We start from the raw sequence: 15,611 nt of genomic DNA, 5'->3' as shown, positions 1-15,611 counted from the left end.
TCCATAATGTTCATTTGATTTAACCAGGTAAGCTTTGTAAAAATTACTTTACATGATGTGGACACCAGTGTCAAACCCAGTATCTATTTTCCATCTCTAACTACCCTTGATAAGCTGCCTACTTGACCCACTCCAATCCTTTAGCTGTATTACTCCACATTGCGATGGAGTGGAGTTTTCAAGGATGTTGGGAGCCCATTAATGGCTTGGAGGGAAACTTGGAGATTTGTTTGTTCCCAGGTATCTACTGTCCTTAACTTTCTTGGTGATACAGACCTTTAAGGATTCGGCAAATGCTGAGGAAGGAGTGTTGGTGAGTTTTTGCAGTGTACCTTGAAGATGGTGCACACACTACTGCAGTGATCTTGAAGGTGATGGTTGTGGTGCTAACTAAAGGAGGCTGCTTTGTCCTTGATGATGTCAAACTGCTTGGGTGTTGTTGGAATTGCACTGATTAAAGCAAGTCAGGAATATTTCATCACACTCCTGATACAGGCATTGGGGAGATAGGTGAGCTACTTGGTGCAGAATTCCAAGTCTCTGACTGATCTTCACAATTTTGCACGTTGCTAGCTAGATGCTAGTACTTGAACAATTTGGTTGGTTGTGCAGCAGGTTCCCAATGACAGGTCTTAAGTACTGTTGCCAGATTGTTGTCAGGGCCTGTAATTATTTGCATTATCCAGTGCCTTCAGTCCTTTCCCACTATCATCTGAAGGGATTGGCAGAAAATTAGCATCAATGATACTGGGTTCCCTGAAGGAGGCCACTTGGCACTTCTAACTGAACATGGTTGCAAATGCTTCAACCTGCCTTTTGCACTAGTGTGCTGGGCTCCTCATTATTGAGGATGGCAATATTTGTGGAGCCTTTTTGTTTGGTTAATATTTAATTTCCCACCACCAATGATGATTGTTTGCATTAATAATACAGAACTTTGGTCTGATCTGTTAATTGTGGGATGACCTAGTTCTGTATATCATGGGTTGCTTCCACTGTTTGGCATGCAAGTATTCCTGAGTTGCAGCTTTGGCAGGTTCATACCTTATGTTAAGGTATGCCTGGTGCTGTTCCTGACATGCTCTCCATGATGAGTAATGGTAAAGGGGAGGATCTGCTGGGCAATAAGGTTAGTTTGTGGTTGAATACAGTCCAAGTACTGCTGATAGCCCATATTGTCTCACGATGCACAGTTTTCATTATAAAATTCTAACAGGATCGGAGAGGGTAAACACAGGAAAGATGTTCTCTGACTGGGGAGGCCAGAACCAGGGATCACAGCCTAACAATACAAGGGAGGCCATTTAAGACTGCGATGAAGAGAAATTTCTTCACTCAGAGTGGTGAACCTATGGAATTCTCTGCCACAGAAAGTTGTTCACACCAGAATGTTCATTTATGTCAAAAAATTTTGGTATTATTCTTAGGGCTAAAGGGATCAAAGGATACAGGGAGAAAGAGTGAAAAGAATACATATTTTGATGATCAGTGGTGTGTTTGAATGGTGGAACAGGCTTGAAGGACCAAATGGCCTACTTCTGTTCTTATTTTCTATGTCTTGAGTTGGCGCATCTGTTCAAAATCTATCTCATGTAACACAATGACAGTGCACTGTGACAGGATAGAATGACTCCTCAACGTGAAGTTGCACTTTCATCTCCACAAGGACTTGTGGCATGGTCAAACTTACAGGCATGTCATTGGAGATAGATCAGTATCAGCTGGATTGGTGAAGCAGGTTTTTCCTTTTTAGTGATTGCCTCGGCATCTGCTGCAGTCCGAATCCATATTCTTTCAGACCAGTAGAGTCAGTTTTAGTGCTACCAACGCAGTCATGGTGATGGACATTGGTGTGCCCACCAAGGATGCAGTACCCAATTTCAGTGCATCTTCCATTGGTGTTCAACATGGGGGAATACTGATATCAGCTGAGAAGTGCTGTGCTGGCAGTAAGACAAGACGCACCTAATGATTATGTGGTGTCTAATATAATGCCTGTATGATACAGTGGTGTGTTTGACTGTTAGCTTTGTGCTTGACTGGTAATAGCTCTCTAATGTTAGAAAAGTGATCGTTGGTGACCTATTTATGGTGATGGTAGAGGACAGTGATGGTAATAACAATGTTGGTTAGGCTTTTTTGTGTGATGTTTACTGATATTTTTATGGCAGATGTGTTCCTGCTACTTAGTTATCCATTTATGGAGGCTGTCCCATTCCTGGTGGTGATTGGCTCATCGTGTGAGTTTTGTATGGCTTTTCTCTCAATAAATCCTCAACTGCAATTTTGTGCAGAATTGTTCGAGGAATCAACACTTTGTACAGATGCATGTGTTTTATAAAATGTAGAAAATAATTTGGTGTTTTATATGCTGAAACATTCAGTACAGCTACCTCATAATTGCAGTTTGACCTGAAATAACATTGGTGAATCCTTTCCCATGACATATAATTAAGCTGACAAGTAGTTCAGCAGACCCAGGGTTCATAGCTATTTTAATCATTGTATGGATTTGTTGCTTTGTGGCTCATGTAACCTGAAGTACAAATTTGTTTTTGTATATTAGGGATGCCCACAGTACTGGCCAGAAGAGGGGACACTTCGATACGGGCCAATTCAAGTTGAATGTATTTCTTGTTCAATGGACTGTGATTTAGTAAGTCGAATCTTCAGGATATGCAATCTTACCAGGGTAAGTGTAAATGGCACGTATTTCTATCACAGGAACCATGGATAAGAAAGTACTTTTGTAATTTTTATTATACTCAAAGTTTCCATTTGTTCAAGCTAATAATATTCTCATCTTCCTTTCCAATATTTCAAAACTTCAAAACAAAAGTGTGCAGCCTGTTTAACTGATACAATAATGATTTGAAAACGTTTGCTTATACCATGAAAAGCCTAGCACATGACCCGGAAACTTATTTGAAGAAAAGAAGATGCAATGCAGGAGTATAATTTTTTATTTATTCATTCATGAGCTGTTGACTTCATTAGTTGGGTTAGCACTTATTGTCCTCTCTAGCTGCCCTTTCGGTGGTATTGAGCTACCCTCTTGAACCACTGTAGTCCATTTGCTGTATTTACATCCAGAATCCTGTTAAGGACAGAGTTCCAGGATTTTGACCCAGCGACCCCAAAGGAATGGTGATATATTTCCAAGCCACAAGGTTAAGTGACTTTTAGGGGAATGTTTAAGTGATGGTTTGCCAATTGTCTGCTCCTTGTCCTCTGAGATAGGAGTGATCATGGAGCTTTGGTGAATTTCTGCAGTGCATTTTCTGGATTGTGCATACAAATGTGTGTGAATTTGGTTCCAATCAAGCAGCTGCTTTGTCCTGGATGGTGTCAAGCTTCTTAACTGATGTTGGAGTTTAACTCAACCAGGTAAGTAGGAAGTATTCCATCGCATTCTTGAACTGTGCTTTGGTGTGGTCAGGCTTTGGAGAATTCCGTTTATGAGTTACTCATTACAGGATTTATCTAGCTTTTGACCAGCTGGTGTAGCTTCAGTATTTATATGGCATGTTAAATTCATTTTATGGTCAATGGTAACCCCCGGGATGTTGATTGTGGAGGATCTAGGGATGGCAAGGTGAAGGGACAGTCATTAAATTTTCTCACGTTGGAACTTTCATTGTCTGACATTTGTGTGATGTGAATGTTACTTACCAGTTACCAGCTCGAACCTGAACATTGTCCAGTTCTTGTCATGTTTGTACATAGACTGCTTCAGTACCTGAGGATTGCAAATTTTGTTGAACATTGTGCAATCATCAGAGTATACTCATTCCTAAAATAAAATAAATCCTCAATTTAAGTTTACATTTTGTACCATCTTTGTATTCATTTGGGTGGTAACAGTTATTGATAAAGTGACAACTTACAACTAATAATGCTATTTGGCCTCATTCAATTGAACACCCACTTTTTAAATGTGTTTATCTATAAATCATCTGGCAATTTCCAAACATGATGATGATGCACTGCTGAATGATTTGGTGAGATTCTATTGTCTTGTTTTCACATGGTTGTTCCATTTCTTTTTGTTACAAAATTATTTTACTTTGGCTCCTAGAGTAGCACTAGGTTAAACGGAAGGTATAATCATTAAATAAGTTGTGCATTTAGAATAAGTTAGAATCACCCACCCAACTCTGTCACTTTATGAATTTAACCTGTAAATTATTTATAGAACAATTAACTTCTCTGCAGGTAATTCTTCTGAAATATTGTCACATGGGTTTTTCAATCTACATATACACCACATCAATAACTTCAATAATTCACATGGAACAGATGTGAACATTTTACTTTACAGATCAATCACAATTTTTAATATAAACTGTAGCCACAATTCTAGGTCAATACGTATAATTTAATATTTTAAGTGAGCTTGATTGTATAAGAGTATGCCAGTTATAATTTATGGAATAGTGCAGTATACAAAATATCAAATTTTTGTACTGGTAACATGCAGTTTTGCTTCTCCAGTATCCACTTAATATTAATTCATATCCATTGTGGGTGGCCTAGTAGCTAGCACTGCTGCCTCACAGTGCCAAGGACTCTGATTTGATTCCAGCCTTGGGCAACCATCATACTGGAGTTTGCAGAATTGTGCAGGTTGGGTGGATTATCCATGCTAAATATGAGCTTATGGGGATAGCGGGATGCTGGGTCTTCAGAGGGTTGGTGCAGACTCTAAGGGCCAAATGGCCTCTTTCTGCACTGTAGGGTTTCTATGTCCAAGGTAACACTGTCCCTGATTCTGAAATTGCCCCATATGGAAGAAGGGTATTTTAGAGGTCAGTCACCCATTGTCAATCTTATTTATTTTCTGATACCTGTCGAGTAACCTTGGTAGAATTGGTTATATAGTCTGTTCTTTTAGTTGGTCAGCACTAAATTTGGAGATATGTCAAATGTTCAAATTTTTTTTGTATTGTCTTGTAAAAAGATGTAGAAACATAAAATGACTGTCATAACTGACTGTGTTTTCCAACACTTTTTCATTTCTATGTGAATTAGTTGGGCCAGCTGAAATTTATGTATGAAACACTGTTTTAAGTTTGAGAAGGTAAGAAACTGACACATAATGTTAGTTCAATTCTATCTCTCAACACTGCCAGGGAACACATTACTTTTCCAATTGTACATCAGTTTTCTGCCATGAAAATGCCTGATTGTGTGAGCTATGTGATGAGCGAAACATGAAATTTTGGCAGAGACATAAACTCCAGTGTCACAAAATATTTTACACATTTGAACTTTTTACAGTAATTAGTATTTGTTTTGGTTGCTTCTCAATGCCTTCCTTTCCATGTTTTTTTCCCCCATTTTCTTACCTGGAAGAGTTTCAACCTTGCAATACTTTGCTGTGGAATTATTTAATGTCTGGGACTCAGCCTCCTCTGCTGCATTCAAGTCCCTTCGGAAACCTTTTCTGTTCAACATTCAGTCATGGGTACGGTTTGTTTCTGCTGCCAGTTCTTCTCTGTCTGTCCATAACCCAGCACTTCAATTAGTTGTATTTTTCTTAAATGATATGAATGTATAGGTGGCCATGACAAATTTGTATTTATAGTTCATCCCTCATTGTGCTGGACACACCTTGAGTTAATTGAAGATGAACAGTTTTCATGTACTCTTGCTTTGTGTGAAATTCAATTCACACATTGAATTAATTAGAATATCTGTTCCTCAGTAAGTGTAATATTGCAGGTTAATCTCAAGAATTGGGCGAGATTAGGGGCAGTTATTTTAGGAGAAAGTGAGTACTGCAGATGCTGGAGATCAGAGTCGAGAGTGTGGTGCTGGAAAAGCACAACAGGTCAGGCAGCATCAGAAGAGCCGGAGAAACAACGTTTCGGGCATAAGCCCTTCATCATTTTAGCCAGATGGATCAAATTTGCTTAACACAATCAAACAAATTAATTTCTTCATATTTAGCTGAATGGATTCAATTTTATAATTTATTTCTTAATGAATGAGATCCAGTTGATTTGTTTTATCATTTATGATTCACTCATTTGAATGCAGAGAATTAATTCGATTATGTTACTAACTCTGATCAAACATATACATTTTGCTTGACTGAAGTGCTCAGCAAATTGGTGCAATCCTATGTTGTTGAACCAGGGAAATCGTAGAACTAAAATGCATGCTTGAAACCTATTCTGTTTGGAATTTAGTCCTGGATTTAGACTGCAGTCTGATCAGTTTTTGTAAATGAATATATTCAAATTGAAGGCCACAACATCTTTATAGTCTGTAGTAATCTAACGTAAAGCATCTGTGAAAAAATAACACACATATAAACGAAGCTGGCAATGCTGCTGAAAAGAGAGTGTCTTAAAGTCATTTTAGAAGTCCTGTAATTTACTTTAATACATTCTTGTTGCTAATTAATTTTGTAAAGCTAAATTAAAAATGTTTAATTGACACAATTGAGCTATAATTTGTTAATCAAATATAAAATACAATGGTAATTAACAATCTTCAGTTATTCTATAAATTTTATGACTCCTCTGTGGCGCTAATCTGTTTTACAAATTGCTCCATTGAAGATAAGAGGAAAGAAAGTGAACAAAAAAACTTGTATTGAATTTTTTTAAAAAGTGAGAAACATCCTATACAATTTTTTTCAATAAAAAAGGTACAACCATTGGTTTGATAAATTGGTATAGCAAGAATAATTTTGAGGCTAAAACTGTTTTAGATCAGAATGGCAAGTCAAGGCAGCATGCTGAGGAGCTGAAGAGTTGGACTTGAAATATTGTTTTTACTCTGAAGCGGAGGATGAATAAGTTATTCTTGTATGAAACGTGACAGTATAAAAGGTAGCAGTCTCAATGGAATAGAGAGACAAGAAAAAGAAAATAAACCATTGATACATGAGAGCTATTGGGATGCATGATTTTTGACAGATACAATCACTCTTTATTGATTATGCAAGTCCTAAACCACAAGTCAGCTTCCATAGAACTTTTCACAGGCAAAATCCAGATGCTGGAAGTCTGAAGTAAAACACAGAAAATACAGCAAAAGCACAGTGCTATTTATATTTTGACAAGATAGATATAGCACACAGACCATTAAGTGAAGGCATTTTTCCAGATTACCAACACTTGAATTTCCACTTGAGAATGATAAATATTGATTGCAAGCCAGTTTTTAAAAAGAATGTGCGGAAGAAAAAAAATACAATGCAGTAACGTTGGGTCAGAGAGGCTCCTTTTCAGGTTGTTTTAAGTGAACTCAGTGCCCAAGTAATGACATCACAAAGAAGTGAAGATGATTTTAAAATGTACATAAAGATATGATCCAGGCAATAGCTTGTTGTTTTTTCCCCGGGCAGTGGTGGAGTTACTGATTATTTGATTGCAGTTTAAAGCCACACTATACAGTTGAATGACGTGTATTGTATGGTGTACTGTTTAGACATTCAAATGAGAGAAAGTGGTTTGGCTAATTGGGAAATTTCAGCGGCAAAAGAGGGTTTGCATGAAACTTACAATAGGACAATTGCCATGGGACTACAGTTTCTGTAAGTTTTTACTCCACTTAAAGCAGCAGACTTTGGATGGAGAATAAATTTCAGAAGTCAGATATGACCATCCGATATCTCCTGATTGCAAGTGGCAGTTCAGTATCTCCACATTGACTCTGCTGTGGTCACGTCTCCTGATAATATCACGGACACGTACAGACAGATATGTCCTAGATTTGGTAGTGATGCTGAGATCAAGCAGACTTTACCCCTTTTTCACAGCCTGACTCAGTCTGTGTGGATCGACTGGACTTGTACTACTTGGAATTCAGAAGAATGAGAGCAGACCTCATAGAGACATATCAAAATCCTGATGGGACTGCACAGGCGAGATGTGAGGAGAATGTTCCCGATGTTGGGGAAATCCAGAACTAAGGGTCACAGTCTAAGAATAAGAAGTAAGGACTGCAATGAGGAAGAGTTTCTTCACTCAGAGAATTATGAACCTGTGGAATTCTCTACAACAGAAAGCTGTTGGGGTCAGTTCATTCTATATATTCCAGAGGGAGCTGGACATGGCCATTGTGGCTAAAGGAGTATAGAGAGAAAGCGGGAATGGGACATTGCAATTATACGATCATCATATTGAGTGGTACTGCAGTTTTGAGGGGGCGAAGAGTGTACTCCTGCACTTATTTTCTCTGTCCTATCAGCTTTATCCCTCAGGATTCAGCCAACTTGGTCAGTAATGGTGCAACCAAGCTACTCTTAGTGATGCATATTGAAGTCCCCTATCCAGATTGCATTTGTATCCTTGCCACCCTTGGTATGTCCTCCAAGGGATGTTCAGTGTAGTCAAGAACTGATTCATCAGAGAAAGTCAGTAGGCAGTAATCAGCATGAGGTTGAAGGTTTGATTAAGAAAAGGAGGGAAGCATATGTCAGGTAGAGACAGGATAGATCGAGCAAATCCTTAGAAGAGTATAAAGGCAGCAGGAGTATACTTAAGAGGGAAATCATGAGGGCAAAAAAGGGGACATAAGATAGATTTGGCAGATAGGGTAAGGATAATCCAAAGGGTTTTTATAAATACATAAGGACAAAAGGGTAACTATAGAGAGGATAGGGCCCTTCAAAGATCAGCAAGGCAGCCTTTGTGTGGAGCCACAGAAGATGGGGGAGATACTAAATGAGTATTTTGCATCAGTGTTTACTGTGGAAAAGGACATGGAAGATATATAATGTAGGGAAATAGATGATGACATCTTGAAAAATGTCCATATTACAGAGGAGGAAGTGCTGGATGTATTGAAATGCATAAAAGTGAAAAGATCCCCAGGACCTGATCAGATATACTCTCGAACTCTGTGGGAAGCTAGGGAAGTGATTGCTGGGCCTCTTGCTGAGATATTTGTATCATTGATAGTCACAGGTGAGGTGTCGGAAGACTGGAGGTTGGCTAACGTGGTGCCACTATTTAAGAAAGTTGGTAAGGACAAGCCAGGGAACTAAAGCCTGGTGAGCCTGAGGTTGTAGTGGGCAAGTTTTTGGAGGGAATCCTGAGGGACAGGATGTACATGTATTTGGAAAGGCAAGGACTGATTAGTGACAGTCAGCATGGCTTTGTGCATGGGAAATCATGTCTCAACTTGATTGAGTTTTTGAAGAAGTAACCAAAGAAGATTGATGAGGGCAGGGCATTACATGTGATCTTTATGGACTTTAGTAAGGCGTTTGACAAGATTCTACATGGGCAATTGGTTAGCAAGGTTATATCTCATGGAATGCAGGGAGAACTAGCCATTTGGATTCAGAACTGGCTCAAAGGTAGAAGACAGAGTTGTGGTGGAGGATTGTTTTTCAGACTGGAGGCCACAAGGGGTGCCACAAGGATCGGTGCTGGGTCCACTATTTTTCATCATTTATATAAATGATTTGGACGTGAGCATAGGATGTATAGTTAGTAAGTTTGGAGGTGTGGTGGACAGCGAAGAAGGTTACCTCAGATTACAATGGATCTTGATCAGATGGACCAGTGGGCTGAGAAGTGGCAGTTGGAGTTTAATTTAGATAAATGTGAGGTTCTGCATTTTGCGAAAGCAAATCTTAGCAGGATTATACACTTAATGGTAAGGTGCTAGGGAGTGTTGCTGAATAAAGAGACCTTGGAGTGCAGATTCATAGCTCCTTGAAAGTAGAGTTACAGGTAGATAGGATAATGAAGAAGGCGTTTAGTATGTTTTCCTTTGCTGGTCAGAGTATTGGAGTTGGGAGGTTGTGTTGCAGCCTAAAGGACATTGGTTAGGCCACTTATGTAATATTGTGTGTAGTTCTGGTCTCCTTCCTATTGGAAGGATGTTGTGAAACATGAAAGGGTCCAGAAAAGAACTACAAGGATGTTGCCAGGGTTGGAGTATTTGAGCTATAGGGAGAGGTTGAATAGGCTATGGCTGTTTTCCCTAGAGCGTTGGAGGCTGAGGGGTGACCTCATAGAGGTTTATGAAATCATGCGGGGATAAATAGGCAAGGACTTTTCCTTGGGGTGGGGCAATCTAGAACTGGAGGGCATAAGCTTAGGTTGAGCGGGCAAAGATATAAAAGAGACCTAAGGGGAACTTTTTCACGCAGAGGGTGGTGCGTGAATGGAATGAGTTGCTGGAGGAAGTGGTGGAGGCTAGTAGAATTGCAACATTTAAAAGGCATCTGGATGGGTGTATGAAAAGGAAGAGTTTGGAGGGAAATGGGCCAGGTGCTGGCAGGTGGGAGTTGATTGGGTTGGGATACCTGGTCGGCATGGACGGGTTAGAACGAAGGGTCTGTTTCCAAGCTGTACATCTCTATAACTATGACTCAATGAACATGTTTGACCTGACATTTGATGCTATGAGACATCATGGAGCTCAAATTGAGACGCGTCTTCTTCCCAACTGTATGCTACATTGCTGCCACATGTGATCAGTCTGTCCTGCTAGTCGAACAGCATATATTTAGGGGCAGTGACAAAAGTGTCTGTGATGTTATCTGTGTATACAAAAAGTATAATCCCATTCAATAAGATGCTGTCTGGCTGTTGCTTGGCTTCTCAGTGAGGCAGGTTCTTCCAATTTCAGCACAAACCCCCAGATGTTACATAGGAGGACTTTGCAGTTGTCTTTTGAAATGCCTATGTTGATGACAAATAGTCTATCCAGTTTCATGCCTCACTTTAAGCTTTCAACATTTTGAAATAACTGGATTGCTAAGTAATTTGAGAGCAGTTTACAGAGTCAACCACATTTCTGTGAGTTTGAAATGACCATGCAGACTAGACGAGGTAATTGATGTTTCTTTCCCTAATGGACATTTGCTAACATGATGAGTTTTTAGGGCAATCTATAATGATTGTCCTTAGATAATCTTTGAATTTTGTTTTTTTTTGTTCAGTTCAAATGTCACTATCTGTTGTGATGGGATTCATGCCCACGTCCCCAGAACATTTAGCCTGGGCCTCTGGATTACTAATCCAGTGATTTTAGCATTGTGCCACCAACTCCCCAAAAGGATTGACTGTTGCCCCTTTATGGGTTATACTTTTATAGTAAATATACTTTAATAAAGTACTGGTGATTACAGTTTCATAAACAGTAAATCACATGGTGATTCCTGTTAACTGATTACACCAGATATTCAATTGTCCGCTATTGAAATTTTGTATTTCGTGCAATCCAGTGAACAGTTATTCCACACAGCTCAATATTACCTTATAAACTCTGTGACCTAAACCATTACTTATGAGACACGTAAGCTATATCCAGCAAGGGAATTGTTCACTGTGATTAGAAAATAGACTATGAGTAGTTTCTTCCCCTAATTGAAATTAGTAATCCAAAGCCACTTTATAAATTGACGTGAAATTAATTTGGATAAATTACCATTGTCCAGCTCAAAGTGCCTAAAAGGCTAATTTCAAAGACATATATGGCTTGGAGCCTGGTATGCATGCTAAATAAATCCTTGACGTGTGTCAAGTTATAAATTTTCAGCTTTCCTAAAAAAAGCATCTATTTGAAATTGACTAAGTGACTTCATGATTGTTACATTAGAAGGGACATTAGCAGTTTTGCCTACTTCACCCCGAAAGTGAGAATCACTTACAAATGTAATGAAATGATAAGTAATTTCAATTTGCTATTTGAGAAGTTATGCTTGTAAAATTATCAAATGTCAAGGAGCTTTCTTCATTCCATTTGATTGTATTTGATTTTTAGTAAAGCAATATGTGTCAAACTAACTAGATTGGAAAACTAACGCACAATTTTTCTACTGTTTATGATTTAAACCTGCTGTTAGAAGTAGGAAGCAGGTGCACCTTTCTGAAGCTTGCTTCTTTAAATATATAATTTGGGGTCTTATGATTTTTTTTGGCCCCAAGTGCAATTTTATCTTAGACGAATGTCAGGAAGCATAATAGCTCTGCAGAAGAAAACAGTGAGAGGGTAGGACGAGAAGATGCACAAACAGGAAAGTTTCAACCTCCTGTGCTCTGGGCTTCGTGACTAACTTGGCTTTGGTGCAGACTGATGGCTTTCTGGTCTCTCTCAGTTACTTCCTGTTACCATTTTGGATTGATATCTGACCCAGCATGTGCTGATTCAGCCTGAATGTTAAAATCATGTAAGCCCTAACACTGCTGATAATGGCTATATTTGGCGTTTGTCCAGCCCTGTACTCAGTTAAAATTTCCTCCAATGTAAGTAGTGAAGAAAATGATACATTGAAAGATTTAATTATTGTGAAGGTTATTGGGACCTGACCTATTCTTCTAAAACACTTAAAATTTTAGTCTTGCCAATGAGTAGTGCCCTGGAAGAAAGTCTTGGGAAAAGAAAATCATAGTAATATTTTTGCAACCCATGAATACTTCATTATGTTAAGTACAATGTTTAGACCAAAACAAATTATTTTAAAACTCTTAGTTTAGCTTGGATGAGAACAGGAACATAAGTTTTCTCGCTGAGATGGAAGGTTCGTTTTCAGATGTTTTGTCACCAAACTAGATGACATCATCAGTAAGCATCCGGTGAAGCACAAGTGTTAGTGACCTGCTTTCCGCTTATGTGTTTAGGTTTCCTTTGGTTGGTGATGTTATTTCTGTTCTTTTTCTCAGAAGGTGATAAATGGGGTCCAAGTCAATGTGTTTGTTGATAGAGTTCCGGTTGGAATGCCATGTTTCTAGGAATTCTCATGCGAGTCTCTTTTTGGCTTGTCCTAGGATGGATGTGTTATCCCAAAGTGGATGAGAACATTTTGCTTACTTTCAAATAAGCAGACGTTTTTAAAGAAGACCCTTCTATTTGGCATAGCAAGGTCCATTTTTCCTAATCCCACATATTCTGGATTTTGCAATAAGAAGTGAAGTTCCTGTGACTTGGTGTAATATCCACCAGCTGAGTGTTTATCTGATGCATAAATGTTTATGCATCCCTATATAAGAAGCAAGATGTAAATATTGTAGTATTCAGAAATCCAGTAGATATTTTATTCCATCTACCCATCATGTGCAATCATTATATTCATAAGCACATAGTGTCTGAGCTAACAATGAGCTGTTAGATTAGATCAGAGCAGAATGACAGAAACAATGTAAGACAACAGACAGTGATGATGGAAATGGGAGGAACGACTTCTGTGTTCATAGGCACGTTTTCTGAATTCCTCTTTAAGTATTTGTCAACCCAATTAACATTATTTGAAAGTTAGGAAAGAGCTTCTTATTTATAGAGTCAAAGAGTCATACAGCACAGTAACAAATCCTTCAGTTCAACTCTTCCATGCCAACCTGGTATCCTTAACTGAAGTAATCCCATTTGCCTTAGTATGGCCTGTATCCCCCAACCCTTTCCTATTCATGTACCTGTCTATTTTTTAAAAAAATTGTTGTACCCACCTCCATCATTTCCTCGAGCAGCTCATTCCATCCTCTGTATGCACCAGCCTCTGTATGGAAAAAGTTATCCTTCAGATCCTTTTCAAATCTTTGCCCTCTCACCTTAAACCTATGCCCTCTAGTTTTGAGCTACCCTACCCTAGGGGGTAAAAAAATCTTGGCTATTCATCTTATCTATATCCCCTCATGATTTCATAAACCTCTGTAAGGTCACCCCTCAGCCTCTGACACTCCAGTTCTAGTCGCCACATTACCAAAAGGATGTGGACGCTTTGGAGAGGGTGCAGAGAAGGTTTACGAGGATGTTGCCTGGTATGGAAGGTGCTAGCTATGAAGAGAGGGTGAGTGGGTTAGGTTTATTTTCATTAGAAAAAAGGAGATTGAGGGGGGACCTGATTGAGGTTTACAAAATCATGAAGGGTATAGACAGGGTGGATAGAGACTAGCTTTTTCCCAGGGTGAAGGATTCAATAATGAGAGGTCACGCTTTCAAGGTGAGGGGTAGAAAGTTTAAGGGGGATACACGTGGCAAGTACTTTACACAGAGGGTGGTGGGCATCTGGAACGAGTTGCCAGCAGAGGTGGTAGAGGCAGGCACGACAGATTCATTTAAGATGCGTCTGGACAGATGCATGAGTAGTTGGGGAGGAGAGGAATATATATGTTTAGGAATTGGGCAACAGGTTTAGACAGTACATTTGGATCAGCTCAGGCTTGGAGGGCCGAAGGGCCTGTTCCTCTGCTGTAAATTTTCCTTGTTCTTTGTTCTTCTTTGAATAAAGATCCTAGCCTATTCCAGTCTGTCCTTATGACTCAAACCTTCCAGTCCTGGCAACATGTAATTTTTTTCTGTACATTTCCTAGTTTAGCAACATCCTTCCTACAGTAGGGTGACCAGAGCTGTGTGCATGATTCCAAAATGGTCCCACCAATGTTATGTACAGCCCTAACATGATGTCCCAACTCCTGTGCTCCATGCTCAGACCAATGAAGGAAAGCATACCGAACACCTTTTTCATCACCTTGTGTAAATTATTCTAACACTGCTATACATCTTATTAGTGTCAGTAACACCTAACCTGGAACTTGCATACATCAGGTTAAGAAATACTTTAAAAGAAATTCAGAAAATGTGCTTATTAGTGAGCTGCAAAGACAGTTCTCACTTCCTTCATCATTAACATGATGTCTTACATTGCTTCTGTCATTCTCTAGTGGGTGTCTAGATTTTTTTTAAAGATAATACAATATAGTCTAGATTGAATTTATTAATATTTGGGAATATTGGTTTAATAAAATTGTGAATACATTGCATCTGCTACAACATTGGGAAGAACTATCATAGAAGTACCAATTGTTATCATGATAATATTGACAGCTACTGTAGCATAATCATAAAGTAAAATCATCAGCCAGCAATAGGAAAATCTAATCTGATCAAGTCAAAATGTTAATACGGCACCCACGCTTTACTGTTGCAGGCTTTGTGGTGATTGTATTCTCTTGATTAGATTCTGCACCTATTGTTCGATTAGCCCATGTAAGATTATCAACAATCTAAAGATGGTGGTGCAGAGTTAGTGTCACAAGATTAGTAATCCTCACATCTAGGCTAATACTTTGAAGATAGGTGTTCACATCCCACCACCGCAGCTGATGGAATTTCAATTCAAATAATAAATCGGGCATTGAAAGTTTATCACAGCTAGGATGACTACCAAATTGTCCTTGATTGCCTTAACAACCTAGATGGTTCATCAAGCAAATTGGCTGTTCTTTCCTGGTTTGGTGACTCTGGACCAATCTAATGTGGTTCACTCTTAATGGCCATCTGAAGTAGCTCAGCAATCCAATCATTTAAGAACAATTATAGATGGATAACAAATGTGGACTTTTCCAGTGACACACATCCAATTAAAACCATTTTTAAAAACCACAAAATGAATTTAAATATTTTTCTTTCAGTTCTTGATGGGTCTAGATATTGGTTTGATCCTAAATTCAACCACAAGTGGAAAACACAAACTGCCATGGTAAATCTAATGCATAAGGTGCCTAACAAAAATTGGCCCTCTGGCATCATGATACCAGAACAAGTAGGAGCAGAAGTGGGCCATTCGCCCCATCAAGTCTGCTCTAGCCTTAAATGAGAATATGACTGATCTAATAACCCTCGACTCCATTTTCCCCATA

The 15,611-nt window shown here is 38.9% G+C and overlaps 1 protein-coding gene across 7 annotated transcripts in view; it reads left to right on the top strand.

Annotated features, from left to right (window-relative positions):
- The window catches only part of ptprk (protein tyrosine phosphatase receptor type K), a 603,086-nt gene that overhangs the window by 568,475 nt on the left and 19,000 nt on the right, over window positions 1-15,611 (top strand). For all 7 annotated transcript variants that reach the window (XM_072556025.1, XM_072556024.1, XM_072556023.1 and 4 more), the window contains one exon: window positions 2,567-2,692. In XM_072556025.1, the coding sequence (XP_072412126.1) occupies window positions 2,567-2,692 (126 nt within the window). The remainder of the gene's footprint in view (window positions 1-2,566; window positions 2,693-15,611) is intronic.

Source organism: Chiloscyllium punctatum, chromosome 3 (assembly GCF_047496795.1).
Source record: "Chiloscyllium punctatum isolate Juve2018m chromosome 3, sChiPun1.3, whole genome shotgun sequence".
Taxonomy (NCBI): Eukaryota; Metazoa; Chordata; class Chondrichthyes; order Orectolobiformes; family Hemiscylliidae; genus Chiloscyllium; species Chiloscyllium punctatum.
This window is presented reverse-complemented; position numbering and strand designations above follow the sequence as displayed.